This window comes from Scardinius erythrophthalmus (assembly GCF_964197995.2).
Source record: "Scardinius erythrophthalmus genome assembly, chromosome: 9".
NCBI lineage: Eukaryota > Metazoa > Chordata > Actinopteri > Cypriniformes > Leuciscidae > Scardinius > Scardinius erythrophthalmus.
Genome location: NC_138229.1, coordinates 24,056,218 through 24,074,226, shown reverse-complemented (window position 1 = coordinate 24,074,226; position 18,009 = coordinate 24,056,218). Strand labels below are relative to the sequence as shown.

At 36.7% G+C, this 18,009-nt stretch overlaps 1 protein-coding gene across 5 annotated transcripts in view; it reads left to right on the top strand.

The window, feature by feature from the left end:
• Nucleotides 1-18,009, top strand: part of rxrga (retinoid x receptor, gamma a) — a 25,940-nt gene extending 7,931 nt beyond the window's left edge. Inside the window, exons 1-11 of one of the 5 annotated variants that reach the window (XM_081374719.1) lie at nucleotides 775-793; nucleotides 5,324-5,424; nucleotides 6,793-6,998; nucleotides 10,687-10,825; nucleotides 10,946-11,125; nucleotides 11,253-11,413; nucleotides 13,062-13,191; nucleotides 13,272-13,404; nucleotides 13,904-13,995; nucleotides 17,287-17,392; nucleotides 17,541-18,009. In XM_081374719.1, the coding sequence (XP_081230845.1) occupies nucleotides 5,382-5,424; nucleotides 6,793-6,998; nucleotides 10,687-10,825; nucleotides 10,946-11,125; nucleotides 11,253-11,413; nucleotides 13,062-13,191; nucleotides 13,272-13,404; nucleotides 13,904-13,995; nucleotides 17,287-17,392; nucleotides 17,541-17,688 (1,338 nt within the window). In that variant the 5' untranslated portion in view covers nucleotides 775-793; nucleotides 5,324-5,381 and the 3' untranslated portion in view covers nucleotides 17,689-18,009. Of the gene's footprint in view, nucleotides 1-565; nucleotides 794-5,276; nucleotides 5,425-6,792; nucleotides 6,999-10,686; nucleotides 10,826-10,945; nucleotides 11,126-11,252; nucleotides 11,414-13,061; nucleotides 13,192-13,271; nucleotides 13,405-13,903; nucleotides 13,996-17,286; nucleotides 17,393-17,540 lie in introns of those variants that run through there. The other 4 variants (XM_081374721.1, XM_081374718.1, XM_081374720.1 and 1 more) reach the window with 4 other exon arrangements.

Below are 18,009 nucleotides of genomic sequence, written 5' to 3'. Positions count from 1 at the left end.
TGGACAAAGAATATTATGATAATCCCCTGACCCAGTAAAACTGCAAACGAGAATGCTAATCTAAAATAATTACTTGGTGTTGATACAGGTTTAATGAAACCTCTTCTGGTTATTAGCCTATACGCTAGTAATTTTTTAGTATTAAACATTTTATTTGTTTATAAATGCTATATTTATTTCATTCGACAACCCTATGGCATCTTCTTGCTTTCAGTCCATATATTTAGCTGAATGAAAACATTTAAATGAGCATTAATTTGAATATCAAAATCGCTTTATTGACTCTACAAATGTTACAGTGAGCCTAAGTCTGCATGATTCACCCGCACTGAGTAAGACAATAAATACAAAGAAGAAATATTATAGTGAAGCTAAAATATTAACATGTTTTAAATCACATTCACACAAAAACCAAAAAGTAGCATCAAGCTAGCTTGCATATTACAAAAAAATACTTTGTGTGATGGTTTACAAAAATACTAGTAAAAGTATTTACCTTTTTTTTTTTTTTTTTTTACTTTAGTGAATACTTATACGTTATTATAAGAAAAAATGTATAATTTTCATTCTAGGAATTGTACAGTTTGAGTAGGCTGTCATTGGGAGAGGTCTTGGCTTCGCCACCCCCTCGGTGGGGCCCCAAGTGTGCGCAGCGAATCCTCAGTTAGATCGCGGACAGCAGCGGGGAGATGCTGCCGTCCACAACGGCAAAACAAGACACTTTACGGGAAAACTGGACAGTTCTTTCATATTCGCCAAAACATGGATAATAACGACACATATCTGCATCTTAGTAAGTGCTTCGTAGTTTTATGTCTTATTTTATTCCCGGAAGTCTGTTCTGTTTTCTTTTCAAACCTCGGTGTTTGAGTGTCCCCCCGTGCCGTATGTTATCTGAAGTACGGATTCTTCAGACGGACTTTGATATGCTCATAAATTGTACGTGCGTGAGTTATCGGCGCAGTCGTGTCATGTGTATTGACTTGGAACCAGTGCCAATGTTAAAATCAGGTGATAAAGATTGTGCCTCTCAGTCAGGGTCAGGGGTTGGCACTTTAATTGCGGTTATGTAATTTATAGCTTTCCAGAGCGCCTCTTGTTAAACTGTTTGCTGTCGGGTAGTTATTAATGGCTCTCGAGTTGGTATATGGACAGCAGTGTGTCGTGGGTTATTTATTTAATTATTTAATTATTTATTTATTTAGCAACAGTTTGAATCTTAGAAAAAATAGCCTAACCCAGATAGGATCAACCATTCACGGGTATAGAATATCATAATTCAGAAAATCAACTGTGGAAAATGTCTATTTTTACTCTTCTAATGAAGAACGGATCTCTACACGCGCTCGGTTTTTGTTATGAAGTGATGAAATTCTTCAATTCGTTTTTCACCGTATAAAGACTTCACAATCTACCATGTGCAGTATAGGCTAGCCTAGGCTAGGGGTCAAAATCATTTTTTATTTATTTTTTTGTGACATTATGTTAAAACATTTTTTTCATTTAATGACTATTAAAAGGACATTATTTTAACCACCACTAACGACTTGTTTAATTTAGCTAGGAAATCCTCCCGAGAATGGTTTACTGCTTTCCTTGTGAATGACTGAGGCAACTCGTTTGTCGTCCAGCTTTTGTTAGGATGACTTATTTAGTGTGAATTAAACTGCTGAAATATTATTTATCACCTGTACAGTCAATCATTCAGGTCTCTGGGGTGAAAGTGTGTGGACATTTCTCACAAAGGGCCCGAACTGCTTGTCACAGCACATAACATCCAGCCTGGAGTCATTCGATTGCCTTCATTAACACCTTCCTTGTTGTGTTTATTAATCTCACCCTGGATACCGTTGTTATTCGGAGGCAAATTGTGGACTATGAAGTCTATTTTAAGATTTTCTCAGGCTCTTGATGAGTTGCGCGCTCTTTTATAATGTCAGTCGCTGCCTCGAGCTGCGTAATTTGCGTTACGCGCGTGCATTTCACGCACGGAGAATTTTCGCACGGCCACGGCCACAACGGGGTCATGCTAAGATATATATATATGAAGAGTTCAGATGCAAAAGCCTCTAAGTGCCATCTGAAATTTTCTTCTGAATGATCATTTTTATCAAGCTTGTATATGTTCAGTAATTTCCCTTAAATGGCAATGAAAATAACCTATATTGTCATTTAAGTGAAATTACTGAACTTAAATATACAAGCTTGATAAAAATGATCATTCTAGAAGAAAATTTCAGATGGCACTTAGAGGCTTTTGCATCTGAACTCTTCATATATAGCCATAGGTATAGGTAGCCTATAGCAAAATGAATGTGAAAAGAAAAAAAACTAAAACAATGGAAGTTATCACGCTATTCATTTTATACACATGTATTATAGCCGGGATATATAAGGGACACAAAAGGGCACGGCAGAAAAAAGAGAGCTATAGCTGCATAGAATTTCTCCTAATGTCTCAAATGGACAAATGATATAGGCCTACATCTGATGATTCATGACTTTGTGTATCCTAAAAGAGAGAGGCCTTGGCAGGCCCTTGTAGTCGTGTGTTTAGCTCATGTTCCAGTAAACAGTGAATAGAGGGCATGATGAACACGTACGAGGCCAGTGTTGTGTCTTGGGTGTTTAAAGACCCTTTTTCTTCCTTGTGTTTGTGGTGGTCTCTTTAGATAAAGACCGCCGTATCCTATTCCACCTTCACTGTTGCAACTGAAAGCAAGTGTTGCCCTTCTCATGTTCTAAAAAGAAACCTGGCAACCATTATAAGACTGACCTCTCATCTGTGTGTGCTTGCAGTTGAAAATTTATGGAATGATTCAACATTTTATTGAATTTTACTACAATAACATAACACGACAAAACAGATTAGCTGTTAAGCAAATCTGTTGGGATCGGGCTCTGCATGCATTTGCTTGCATTAAATGTAGATTGTAGCTATTCTGGACCAACACAAAAACACTGGAAAGCAATGCCTGATCCATTAGATAACATTCAGTTGAAAAAGCCCCCACCACCAATGGTGAGTACCTTCAACTGGGTTGTTATTCAGCTTGCTAATCTAACTGACAATGTTTCTGCCCCAGTTATGACAGTCTCTCCCAAGGGCAGTCTCAGAGAAAAACCATGTTCCATATCGCTCTTGGTTGCGCCACTCCTATTCCAAGGTCATTCCTAGATAGAAATTTATTTCAGTAGCTTCTTTACTTACTCATCTGCATCGCTTTCTGTGATATCAAATATCACATTAAATTAAAATCAAGTCCCGCCCCACATTTTTCTTGTTCGAGAAGCCATTTCACTTGGATATACGTCACAGTAGGGAAGAAAAGCCTATCGCAAACTTCTTTTTCATGCCGACTTTAAGAATTTGAAAATGTTTGTCTTTGAAATAGTGATTGATAGACTGCCTATCAAATAGTTTTATTAAACCCACTACCACAAAACCAACCAGCACACATTCCTTCCCTGACATTTCGAACTAAACCTTATTATCAGATTTTGGGCTTGCATCAATAAACCAGTTCCCCTGTGAGCCACAGGATGATAATCTCTTTAATCTGAGTAGGTAATCCAGCATCAGTCCGCCACACATCCCCAGGGGAATTCTTCCATCCAGCCTCACCCCCTTATTCACGGATACTTTAGGATCCAGCATATAGCTGTGTTCCTGAAAGATAAACAAACAAATCAACTGCAGCTTGTCAAAATTGCGAAGTAGGTCATGGTCGATGGCAAAACAGAAAAAGTCAACACTCTCATGGCGATTTGTAACTATTTTACGCTTTGACAAATTGGTGGCTAATTTGAATGAATTCGTACAACCGCATTGACAGTTATAGGTTTTTGGTGGACTTTCATCCTTTCATCCCCCCCACTACAAAGCAGCATGTACAATCAAATAACAAAGATGTTCTTCTACAAGGTCTTACTAAACCACAACGTTCTCTATCCGAGTCAAGGTTTCTTCTTTCAATCTAGACGTCAATGTTTTTGTGTTAATAGCATTGTTAAAATACTATACAACTGAACTGAGTCATCTCAGGTTATTATTTATTTATTTTCATTTTAAATGAGTTCACTGAATTCTATTTTATATTTTACACCCTTATAAGTACTCCAAAAGAGCCCAGTCTAAAGGGTTTTTAAAATGAATTCAGTTTCTTATTGTCCTAAAACAATCATACAGGTTACCCACATGGCTATATCATACACCATAAATTATATATATATATATATAGAGAGAGAGAGAGAGAGAGAGAGAGAGAGAGAGAGAGAGAGAGAGAGAGAGAGAGAGAGAGAGAGAGAGAGAGAGAGAGAGAGAGAGAGATCTTGCTTGCTTGTAATGTATATATATATATATATATATATATATATATATACATTTTATATATTATATATATTTACTGTATATTATATATAGGTTTAATTGTGCAACAATACACTTCGTAGGCAAAGCTCCACTCCAAATCTTATCGAACCGTTCAGCATAGCAATGACAGCCTCATGTGGCTCATGTTACATGATGCAGCCATATGTGTTCTGCTTTGCTAAAGCAAGCTTATTAAATGTTTGAATGATTGAGTGCCGGTATTAATCTTCTCAACTAGAAAGCAAATTATTGCTTATCATTTTGTCAAATGAAAAATCAACAACACGTGATCACTTCTTAGGATCCTTGACCATAATGGATGTGTTAGGATTTCATTGAAGAATTGTACTCCGTATGGGGTTAATACGATTTTTTTAATGTTTTTTGAATGAAACCAAGGCTGCATTTATTTGATCAAAAATAGTGTTTCTTAAAATATATCCTATATTCTTTTAATGTATTTTAAAATGTAATTTATTGTTTGATGGCAAAGCTGAATGTTCGGCATCCATTACTCCAGTCTTCAGTGTCGCATGATCGTGATAAAATCATGTAAATCCCCTGCTTTGTAGCAGTTGTCTGAGGCTAAAAACACAGTAATGGCTAATCTCGGCTCTGATTACAGTGACACAGAACAGTGACACGAACTCTGCTGACCTGCTGAAGTTGTGTGTTTGAGTATCTACTTCCGGTTTCCTTTTTATCTGGCTCTAAATGCGTTTTACAGTGGAATCCGTTTAAATATCACGTTCCGTCTGATCTCCAACCAGCAAGAGTGAAAGAAAGTTGATGTGCCCTTTGAACATATGCACACTCGGTCATTCCAAGGATAGCTGTTCCTTTAGATCAGAATGTGACATTTAGAAGTCATTAATACCCCCAGAATCTAGCCAGGACACGGAGACTTGTGTAAGTGTGGGTGCTGAGGATAGCTTTTACATGGTCATTCAGGGCATGTCACGGTGGCAGAGCCATTTCTGTGTGAGGAGCAAGAGGCATTACAACAAAGATGGAAAGCAGCCGCTCTATCATGCCTTTAAAATACAGTGAGAGTGAGTGAAAATGCCTTGCTGGAATGATTTGACTGACTTTGAATGAAGTTTGTGCACGTGGTTGTTTATAGCATGTTAAAAATACAAGGTGTGTATTGTGAAGGTTTGGTGAGGGTCTGCATCTAATTTCCATATTGCATGATAGACTCTTTAATTTAAAAGCCCATGTTTTTTGGTATTAAACTGAAATTTCAATTTTAAGGTATTTAACTTATCTTAAAATAAACTTTGCTTAATATAGGTTCATACCATTTTAATCTCTCTAAAAAAAAGGGGTGTTAACTCTATTAGTCGACCAATCAGGTTTTTCAATGACCAGTGCCGACTGATATAGCTGATATAATGCCCGTACATTTACAATTCAATTATGACAAATGAGATGTAGACTCCTATTTTGCATATTATTTACTCAAAATTCACTTACAATGTTTATGTTGATGAACATTTATATTCATTTATATTATGTATAAATAATGAACATGTATATTTTGCACCAAAGAGTGAGAGATCTGAAATTTGATGTGTGTCTGAAATGTGATGTGTGATGATTCATGAGTGCTCGTAGTCACAGCTAGTCACTTTTATGACCCCTACACTGTGCAAATGCCACCAACCATTACCCCATCACTGACACGGCCCCCAGATGTCTCACAGCATTTCTAGCATGAAAATGTCAAATTGTCACAAGACATCTTCTGTATTTATATAGTGGATGAATAGAAAAAAAAGAGAGAAATATGAACAGGTCAACCATGTATTCAAATCTTTTTCAAGATTATGAATTATTATTCACATTATTAATCATTGTTAATTAATGAATTACAATTATTTTAGTTTAATATTTATATTTTTAATAGTTGAAAAATATAAAAATATAATTTTTCTAACATAATAATGGAAAAATTATTATGTGGATTCATTTTCAGTTCCACAGTACTGTTCATGGCGGATACAGACAAAATATGTTCTAAGAACGGTTTGCTAATGTCCTCTGAATGTTCAAAATGTCCAGTTTATTAAAAAATTTAAAACAGTTTTTTCTTGGTTATATGATGAACATTAAAGGGATAGTTCACCCAAAAATGACAATTCTGCCATCATTTCTACTCACCCTCAAGTTGTTCCAAACAGGTTTACTGTAGGATGTAGGATGACAGAATTAAAATTAGAACAGAAAATAAACAGAAAATCAATTTTTGTGAATGTTTTGAGAACATTATTAAAGAACAGACAATTGAACGTTCATTATATTAATGTTACTGGAAGAATACTTGTGCATAACTTTAAAAGAACCTTCCCACAATGTTAGTCAAAGTTCTGAGAATGTTCCCTGTTTGCTGGAGACTAATCACCTTTTTCTGTTCTCAGGTTCTTCTTTGCAGGTAACACATGGTCACCTGAGCTCTCCTCCGTCCCAGCCTCCTCTCAGCTCCATGGTGTCCCACCATCACCCTTCCATCATCAACGGTCTAGGGTCGCCATACTCAGTCATCACTTCCTCCTCCCTGGGTTCGCCTTCAGCCTCCATGCCCACCACCTCCAGCATGGGTTATGGAGCACTCAACAGTCCACAGGTACAGTCCAGAGAGTGTCTATGACAGTGGTTCTCAACCAGAGGGTTGTGGAAGCAAACGTCCACAAAGGCCTCAAAATTAATTAAAATGTATTCAAATAAGACAAAACAAGCATAAGAGGTGCAGTAAGCAATTTCTGAAAAAACGCTTTTGAAAGTAGATTGGACCGAGCTCTACAACACACTTGCAGCCAATCAGCAGTAGGGGGCGTGTCCACTCATGATGGGGGAGGTTGTCATACTTTTCTATACCTAGAAAGGCAATTTAAATGAATGAAATCTTAAAACTCGATGGGCATTTTTATAATGAATATATATTTTACCATGACAAGCTAGTAAATCATGAGCATGTCATGTAAATTCATTAGTTAAAAATATTGGGAACACTGAAGAACATTCAGCTCCTAAAACTAATTATTTTCATTTTTATATAATTAAACTTGTTGTAGTTACTTTTGATTTACAGAAAGGTGTTCTCTTTATAAGAAGTTTAGAAAAAAAAAACTAGGACTAGGGGGCCTTTGAATATTGTTGTGGACAGTTGAGCGCCTTGGAGTCAAAAAGGTTGAGAATCACTAGTCTATGAAAGATTGTAATGTTTATATCATGAGATGGAGCATAAAGTACGCTTTTAACATCAGAAATGTCATTTAATGATTCGTGTACTAGCATACTAGTGCAAATTCTCCATTATACGATATCCTCTCTAAAAGAGCACAACCTCTTTTCTTTCCTTTGGATAATTTGTGCTATTTCATGGAAGAGTTAGCGGAACATCCAAGCTTCCGATCAGAGAAACTTTCACTGCAAGAGGCAGCGAGGCAAATGCAGAATGCTCTTTTAATGCATCTCTCCTTTCCTCTGCAGGGCCTCCCTCCAGCCCGAGGGAGAACAGCCCATTCAGTTTAGTCTAGCCTAAAAAGACCTAATGTAGCGTGACGGACAGCCCTAGTATAACCTTGGCTCACATGGAGAGAGATATCATTGCATCGAGGCTGCGCTGCAGCGGGCGCAATATGCAGCACTTCAAGAAAGCTGTGGAAACCTGCCATACTGTTAGCTGTAAATAGTGTCATGTGAGAATGTCATGCCTGAAAGTAGGGACGCCTCTGTAGAGGAATGCTTCTCGTGAGCGAGGGCCAAGAGCTCTGAATAATATATGGGCTATAGGCAGCAGATTAAAGAGAGCGAATGTGATGGTGGCTGCTGTGCATCACCTTCCCGGCATCTTTCTGCCTCACTGAATGGCTCATCGTTTAAGGATAGCGCTCTCAAAAATCAACATGTTTGTGTGAGTGAATGCGTGAGTGCAAGCAATTCTGCAATGTTCTCCTGTACTCCAAAACATTAAATGACTTTTCACAGTGAAGGAGCTCACCAATACCCACAGCTGAAAAGGCTCCCCACAAAATGACACTCTTCCTTCCATGCTTCACTGTGGTAGAGATGCATTTATTATTATATTTCTCGGCAGATTTTCTAAGAAACCGCTCTGGAGCATCATTTCATTGTGATTCATCACTCCACATACAACTTCCCATATTCTGCCAAAAACTTAATTCTGTCTTTGATGTTTATCTGAGACAGCAATGGCTTTTTAATGAGTGTATTTGCTTAAATGTAGCTAATTTCTGACCAATAATTTGTGGTTAAAGGGATAGTTCACTTTGAAATTAAATTTTGGTATGTTTTAGCTTACCTCAAGGGCATCCAAGATGTAGGTGTCTTTTTTTCCGCAGTAGTTTCAATTTTGATATTTTTAGGTCAAACCGTTCTTGTCTTTCGGTCATATAATGCAGGTCTATGGTCACTGTCTCAAAGAGCATGCACAGAGTCCAAATTAAAACAATTCCCCATCGTCCAAGTTAAACAATTCCCCATCGTAAGTACACATTGATGGCCTAAGACACGAAACGAGCGGTTTGTGTGAGAAAACGAACAGTATTTATATCGTTTATACCTCTTGTAACACAGCCACGTCCAAGTGATCTGAGGGCGCGCACGCTTCCTGCTGTGTGACGTGTACGCAGACTGGTGCATAGATATGTACACTAGATTTCGCCTTAAAGACATTCTTCCAATGAACTGCCGTAGCCAAGGCGACATCTAGTGTATATATATCTATGCACCAGTCTGCGCACACGTCACACAGCAGGAAGCGCGCACGCCCTCAGATCACTTGGACGTGGCTGTGTTACAAGAGGTATAAACAATATAAATACTGTTCGTTTTCTCACACAAACCGCTTGTTTCGTGTCTTAGGCCATCAATGTGTACTTACGATGGGGAATTGTTTTAATTTGGACTCTGTGCATGCTCTTTGAGACAGTGACCATAGACCTGCATTATATGACTGAAAGACAAGAACGGTTTGACCTAAAAATATCAAAATTGAAACTACTGTGGAAAAAAAGACACCTACATCTTGGATGCCCTTGAGGTAAGCTAAAACATACCAAAATTTTATTTCAAAGTGAACTATCCCTTTAATAGACCATTAAAAGCCTACTGACAAGTATTTATAGTGAGTAAATATGTCACGTATCATGTATTTAAATATATTTGTAATTACGCACTTGTACTGATGAGTGATTTAATACATTTAAAATATATGAACTTTAAATGTAATGTCAAATAACACACAACAGTTAAAATTATAATCAAGTACTTGTGCTTTAGTATGTTAGTCAACACATCAAAATAAGTGTTCTTCTAAAGAATGACAAAAGAGTATTTAAACATTGATTTACAGTGTACTTTAAAATAAAATGTTTCATTTTACATTATTGCAAAGTGTACAAATGAGTTTTTAGAAACAATCTTGAAAGTGTGCTTTCTTTGAGAACACTTCAGTGGACTTTTATTAAATTCATATTATATTATCTCCAAATACAGTTATTTTAGGTATACTTTCAAGATTTGAAGTACACTACAAGTGCACATTCAGTACTATTAAGCACACTTCTTTTTCACAAGGGTTATCAAGCTCATATTGAGGTCTGACACTATTCTGGTATGGAACTGTTGTTGTGTATAGACTAATGCTTGAAGTTTGAGATTAGCGCACTGTTTAGTTGAAAGCTAAATAGTGCTCCTTTGCAAAGTTTGGGGAAAGACAACATTTTATGAAATATGCATTAACAATTGCACAGCTCTAAGTTTCATTAAAAATGCACATCCTGACATTGTAGTTCATGATCCACTTTTTTAAGCTATTATTGGTCTATTAACCCGTTGGGGTTTAGTTGGTTTGTTTTCAATTTCCATTCCTTGACCTTTCTATCTCTCTCTGGGCATGCGTGTCTAATTCTATAACAGCAATCTGATCTGTACTTGACCATCATCTTGTTTCGCTCATAAAACTTGCCATGCCAAGTATTTACTGCCCTCTACTGGTGAAGACTAAGTTCATTTTACACTTAGCCAAGTTTACTTAGCCAACATTTAGCTGAAGCACTCTAACGTTTATATTCCATTGTTGCAGTATTTCACATTTCGATCATGTAAACACCTTGAAAAATGTATACTACTCATGTCTAATAAGGCTCAAAGCCACAGAGAGTGAATGCAAAATGTGTAATTGAACATTCCCATTCAGCCAATCACGTGATTCAAAGAGGAGTGGGAAACCACACACACACATAAACACAAGCTCACTCCATTGTTCGTTACTCTGTCTTTCCCTACAGATGAACTCTCTGAACAGTGTTAGCAGCTCAGAAGACATTAAACCTCCTCCAGGACTGGCGGGACTGGGCAGTTACTCCTGCGGCAGCCCGGGGTCCCTCTCCAAACACATATGTGCCATCTGTGGAGACCGATCTTCAGGTAATGACCCTCATACACACTAGTGCATTTTTAGCCATGCTGATATTCTCTATGACTGAAGCCAGACTGAAATTGTATTCTTGGATATGTTTAAAGAAGGATATATTTCTCTACCTATAGGGAAACATTATGGTGTTTACAGCTGTGAAGGATGTAAGGGCTTCTTCAAGAGAACCATCCGGAAAGACCTCACATACACGTGTCGAGAAATTAAGGAGTGTCTGATAGACAAGCGCCAGCGGAACCGCTGCCAGTACTGCCGCTATCAGAAGTGTCTGGCCATGGGCATGAAGAGAGAAGGTGAGTGACACAAATGAAAGAGACCTTCATCAATGACTTGTGCAGGTCATTTGAACCTTGCTTAAATTTTTTTTTGCTTGTGTATTATGCGATTATTGTTTATTATGAAGTTTTTTCGTGTGTACAGCGGTGCAAGAAGAGAGACAGCGGGGTCGGGAAAAGAGCGATAATGAGGTGGAGTCCAGTTGCAGCTTTAATGAGGAAATGCCAGTGGAGAAGATTCTGGACGCTGAGCTTGCAGTGGAACCCAAGACTGACGCTTACATGGAGTCCAGCACGGGCAACTCGGTGAGACAATTCTTTTAGAAAGCAATATGATGTCCCTGTGAACTGCATTTCATTTTTACTTTTTAACATGATGGAATTCTGATAAATATTAAAGATATTATAAAAAGCTTTGAAGGCACAATACTGTTCAAACGTTTGGGGTTGGTGACATTTGTCATTGTTTTTGAAAGAAGTCTCTTATGCTCACCAAGGCTGCATTTATCAAACACACTGTAAAAACAGTAATATTGTGAAATATTATATCAATTTAAATAACTGTTTTCTATTTTAATATATATTAAAATGGAATTTATTCCTGTGATGGTAAAGCTGAATTTTCAGCATCATTACTCCAGTCTTCAGTGTCACATGATCCTTCAGAAATCATTCCAATATGCTGATATATATACTGCTCAAAAACATTTCTTAAAATTATCAATGTAGAAAAAACAATGTTACTGCTTAATTGTTTTTTTTTGGAAACTGATCAATTATTTTGATGAATAGAAAGAATTTTTTAAATAAAAATCTCTCTTAACATTATAAATGTCTTTACTGTCACTTTTCATCAATTTAATAAAAGTATTAATTTCCATACAAAAAAACCCCTGAAAAATTAACTTTTTCAAAAAGATAATTACTGATTCAGCGAAGAGAAATAATAGCTCACTTATGAAGTGTCACATTAACCATGAAAGTGAGACTAAATGTATAGGTTTTTAAACTGTCTGACCTTTGGTGCACTCAAAAAAATATTGATCAATAAAAATATTTCTGGTCTTGTTTTCCAGGAAAAAAAATCTACAAATCCTTAAAATAAGATAAATTTCAGAAACAAAAAAGTTTATAAGAGCAAGACCCTTTTCTTTTGCAAAGAATATATCTTGAATTAAGCTATTTTAATATTAGTTTATTATTAGTTTTGTTATATTGTATTTTAATTGATAGTATCTTTTGCTATTATATATTATATTTCTTTTTTCTTTTACTATTATAGCTTCTCAAATACATTTATCTTGTTTTAAGAAACAAGATATTTTGCAGTGCAATATTAGGGTCTTTATCAACTTGACAAGCAGGAGAAATACCTATTTTTTTCTCTAAATCAAATGTTGGTGCTGTCTTAAAGCTACACTGTGTAATATCTTAAGTTGATTTTTAGCAAAAAAACACTTTGTTTTTTCAAAATTATACGTTCTCATTAATGAGTAATCACTTCAACCAACTAATCAAGTATGCTCGTAAGTGTATAATCTGCCATTTAGAATACATATGAGCGAGTCGCTCGAATGGCGGAAGCCATGTTGCGCATCTATCTTGAAAATACATTAGCCAAAGAGGGACATATCTGGAAATTCAAGCTTCGCCTTTCGCGTTTTTACACTCAGTGGCAGCGTGACGAATGCGAGGGGGAGATTACTCGCGACTGACGGCAGATTTGAAATAATAAATCACCGTGGGACTTAAAACCGCCCTCGGAATGGGAGGGGCTAGAAAGTAATATTCAGTTGGTAGTCATAAACAATTTCACCGCTAGATGGGAGAAAATCCTACACAGTGTAGCTTTAAGAAACAATTTGGATATTAGAGAGAGATTTCATTTTAATCGTATTTTTCTTCCATATGATCAATTCTTTAATACGTACGTATTTGTGCCTCTGATTCTCAGACAAATGACCCAGTGACCAACATCTGCCAGGCCGCAGACAAGCAGCTCTTCACTCTTGTTGAGTGGGCTAAAAGAATCCCGCACTTCTCTGACCTCCCTCTGGATGACCAGGTCATCCTGCTTCGAGCAGGTCAGTACCCCTCTATTCAGATGTTAAATGTGTCTGTAGAATGTACCGCACGCTCTCAGTGTGTGTGTGTTTGTGTTTAGGTTGGAACGAGCTGCTCATCGCTTCGTTCTCACACCGTTCAGTGACGGTTAAAGACGGGATCCTTCTGGCCACCGGCCTACATGTCCACCGCAGCAGTGCTCACAGCGCCGGGGTGGGCTCGATATTTGACAGGTCAGGTCGCAACACAAAATCCACCTCACCACCTCAAACCCACACTTAAAAAATGTGTGAATGCATGTTCTAAAAAAGCATGTTCTTTCTTTTTTAAAGTCGGCATGAAACAGAAGTTGCGATAGTCTTTCCTCCCTATTGTGACGTACTGTATGTCCAAATGATACGGCTTCTCAAGCAAAAAAAAAAAAGTAAGGCGGGACACGATTTTGTCCATCGATAATTGATTGGATGGTTGTGGTTTGCTATTGCTGTGATCTCATGAGAGTGACAGGTTGTCCCGCCAAAACACAAGCACAAACACGCCTTTCAAGTAAAGCATTGCGCATATCATACTGATTTTCCATTGATTGATCCCTCTGCATTAGAATAAGTCACTTCCATATGACATTGTCCACTATTTTTATCATTTTAGCATCACTTAGATTTGACATTTCTTTATATTATTGATTCCTTGTATATCCAATATGCTAATCTAAATACATAATAATGTTTACAGGGTATTAACAGAGCTGGTGTCTAAGATGAAGGACATGCAGATGGACAAGACAGAGCTGGGCTGTCTAAGAGCTATCGTCCTCTTTAACCCAGGTAAAGACCTGGCACTCCCGAGCCTTCACAAGGTCCAGACAATTTCAGACAGACAGATCTGCCTAAAGTCAAGTCACATTTATTTATACATTGATTCAAAGCAACTTTACCAGGATAAACAGGAAAACAATGATTAAATGATGCAAACAGAATTCAATTCTGCTGTAAAGCAGCTCTAAAAAGACAATTGAGACAATTGTGTCATTATTCAGTTCAGTTCAGGGTTGATTCAGTTCCGTTCAATAATTGTGTAAAGTTCATCAATTATGGAATGAGTTCAATTCATCTAAAAAGCAGCTCTGCAGAAAGAAGTGTTGTCATCAGCTCAGTTCAGTTCTCATCCAATTGAATCAATAATATTGCTGCTTTATATAAATATCCAGCTTTTACCTAATTAGCCTACTGCGTTTTGAATTATGGGAGGCTCTTCCGGTTTGGGGAAGGTCCACTCAAAAGAACGATTCATTTCAAATTATAAGGTTGCGCTGCAAATAAGCCTTTTCTGTCAATTTTCCTTCATGTTTATGAACGTAAAGCCTCGCGCCGTTCTCTCACGGTTATCGGCCCTGCCCTGCTTGTCACAGTTATTTGTCAAAATGACGGAAAGCACTTTGAAATATTATCCCTCAATGTTAAGGTTAAAGAACACTTTTGATTAAGTATGCTATATAATATAGACATACTACCTGACAGAACACATACATCTCGGAGACGTCAATTTGATGTGCGTGTTTTCATCTGTCAGATGTTAAATAGTCATTTAGAAAACGCCTTTAAGATTTTTATAATTTAGAATGTTTGTAAAACTGACTTTTTAAAGATTTTTATCCGATGAACCGCTCTTTTACAGACATCTTGGAGACGTACGTGTGCTATAATATTGCTGCAGAAAGAATCAATCTTTTGGGGTAGTTTGTGGTCTGTTGAAAGTTCTTTGTTAATGCTTTTACACTTTAAAATGTCCTTTTAATGTTCGATGGTTGAAGGGTGAGTAGAATAATGTAATCTCATTGCACCCAGTTTTTGAAAAAGCTTATTTTTGCGTTCATTTCGCTGATTGTTTACCGTTTAACAGATGTTACTCCCATAATTCGTGTAAAGCGTCATGGGACGTAGGAAAAAGGTGGATACAAATAATCATGTCCCAATACAGTTCATGGGAACACATTTTATCAGAAATAATGGTAACCATTTACAATAAGGTCTCATTTGTTAACATTAGTTAATGCATTAGCTAACACGAGAAGCAATATATTTGTTAAAGAATGTATTAATCTTTTAAAATATTAGTTAGTAAAAATCAAATTCTTAGTTTACTATGCATTAAAGGTAGGGTAGGTAGGAATTTTATAAAAACTTTTTTCCAAATTTGTTTAAACTTTCTATATATATCAATACATTAAATAAAATGTAAGTACTCTGAAAAAAAGAGTATAAAAATCGAGTGACTCTAGACCATTTAATCTGCATTAAACACAGCTCATTATTTCCATTCGGGACGAAACAAAGGATTGGCTTAGGCGACTGTCACTCTCTCGCAACCATGGCAACCACCCTTTTGCCACAGGATCTGCCCACTTGCGCGAACCCGTTTGATTTGAGGAATTCAAGAGGCACGGAACCTAGGAATAGCAAAACAATGGCAGAGAAAGAGCAATCAAAATTCACATTACCGGCATATGCAGTTAGCGAAGGCAAACAAGGCAAAAAAAGGAAGACAGTACTAGAAAAGGTAATGAAAAAAAAGTCTTTGGATAAACAAAGAAATAAAACGCGTGTCAATATCCTCGGACCCTAGTTGTACGGCCTCTTGCACGACCTCCTCTGCTTCGCCCTCGACCCCAGACCTGTCCTCGAGCTGACGATGCGGTACTTGTCTCTGGAGTGTAGTCCTCATCAGAGTCAACAATGCTTTCATCATGGAAACTCTTACATGCAAAACACCATATATGTTATGAATCTTACACGAAATTCATCTTCATCACAGTGTAACTGATGGTAATGGAAAAACGTGTATCAATACAACCTGTTTTTAGCTTTGCCTTATAGAAATAACTAGCTCGTTAGCGAATCAAAAAAAATATATTTTAAACTTTACCAATATCAATATGCTAGCTTGATAGTGAGTACTAAAATACATCTTATTTGTTTATATTCATAATGATAAAGTTAGATTTTTTTATTACATGTGATTCTGACATGATGTCACTGCATGCACTGTGCTCCTTCCTCTCCACTCGTCTCAGGTAAATAAATGCGTCTTCCAGCTCAGCGGTCGGAGTCGCGCGTTCATGTGTTTTGGGGGCGTTGCTTTGGAAGGAGCCCAGAAGGGAAGGGGTGGAGTGAATGGAAATAATGAGCTGTGTTTACAACAGTCGTGAGAGGTCTATAGACACTCGATTTTTATACTTTCTTTTTCAGAGTACTTACATTTTAATTATGTATTGATATATAAATAGTTTAAACAAATTTGAAAAAGAAGTTTTTTAGACAATTCCTACCTACCCTACCTTTAACTAATGTTAACAAATACAAATTTAAATGTAGTAGTAAATGTTGAAATTGCCATTGACAAAGATTAATAAATGCTGTAGAAGTATTGTTCGTTGTTAGTTCATGTTAAATAATGTAGTTAACTAATGTTAAAAAAATGAAACCTTACTATAAAGTCGTATTTTTTTGCATCGCAATATAGGATTTTCTTAATCAGAATATATGTATTGATGTTATTTAAAATATAATGTTAATATTTAATATTATAGATTAATGTATTCTTATATTTTATTAACATAATATATAATAATATTTTGGTCTCTAAGGTTACCGTTTGATGATTTAGTGCTTTTACAACAGCTTGTCAATGAGGCAGTACTTTTTTTTTTTTTTTTTTACCATTTCTCCATGACCTTTTTTACCATGACCTTTTTTAGGGACACACTGTTGTACCCCTAACACTTCTTTTTGGTTACACTTTATTTTACAGTACGTGCACTTAAAGTGTACTTACCCAAGAAAGTACTGATAATATACAGTAACTACTTGGGTTAAGGTTAGGTTTAGGGGTAGGTTCAGGGTTTGTAACTAGTTATTACCCAGTTATTATAATTGATATAATAAGTACATAGTATGTACATGCAAAACAGGACTGTAAAATAAAGTGCTACCCTTTTTTTCTAACAGTGTAGAATGGTTGAATAAATACATTTCTTGTTCAGACAGCAACATTCAGTTTTAAGTCAGGATGATGAAATGCATGTGTTCTTATGTTTTATGTAACTGTCCCTTTTATAGATGCGAAAGGATTGTCAAACCCATCAGAGGTCGAGGCATTACGGGAAAAGGTGTACGCCTCACTGGAGGCCTATACCAAACACAATTACCCCGATCAGCCCGGCAGGTAGTTCCCGCACTGAAACCTTGATAAATTATTGATGCAACAGCACTTCTTTTCTTCTGTATTTTAAGACAGACTTTGGCTCTTTATTCGTAGGTCATGCGGGTATAGTTGTGGAGTCTGAGTGTTTTTTTTTTTCTTCTCTTTTCAGGTTTGCCAAGCTGCTCCTCCGTCTGCCCGCTCTGCGCTCCATAGGACTGAAGTGCCTGGAGCACCTGTTCTTCTTCAAACTTATCGGAGACACACCTATAGACACTTTCCTCATGGAGATGCTGGAAGCGCCGCATCAAATCACATGACAAAAGTCTTGCTGCATGTACATATCCCCCAGCGAACACTTAACCCCATTATAACAAAAAGAAGTTCTTTTTTTACCAAGCACAATGTGAAGAAGAAAAAACAAAAAAAGGAAAGATTTGTATTGGTATTTTTAAAGAAAGAGACACTGTTAAAGTAAAATGTAAGAGTACTGTAAACCTTTATTTTGTACATAGATTTTACCAACTGTGATAGATGCAACAACTAAATGTGAAAATATTTAATTCAAAGCAATACTGTATAAACAGTCACCAGCAATGAGTTTAGAATTCTGTGAAAATAAAAAAATCTTTTCAAATGTT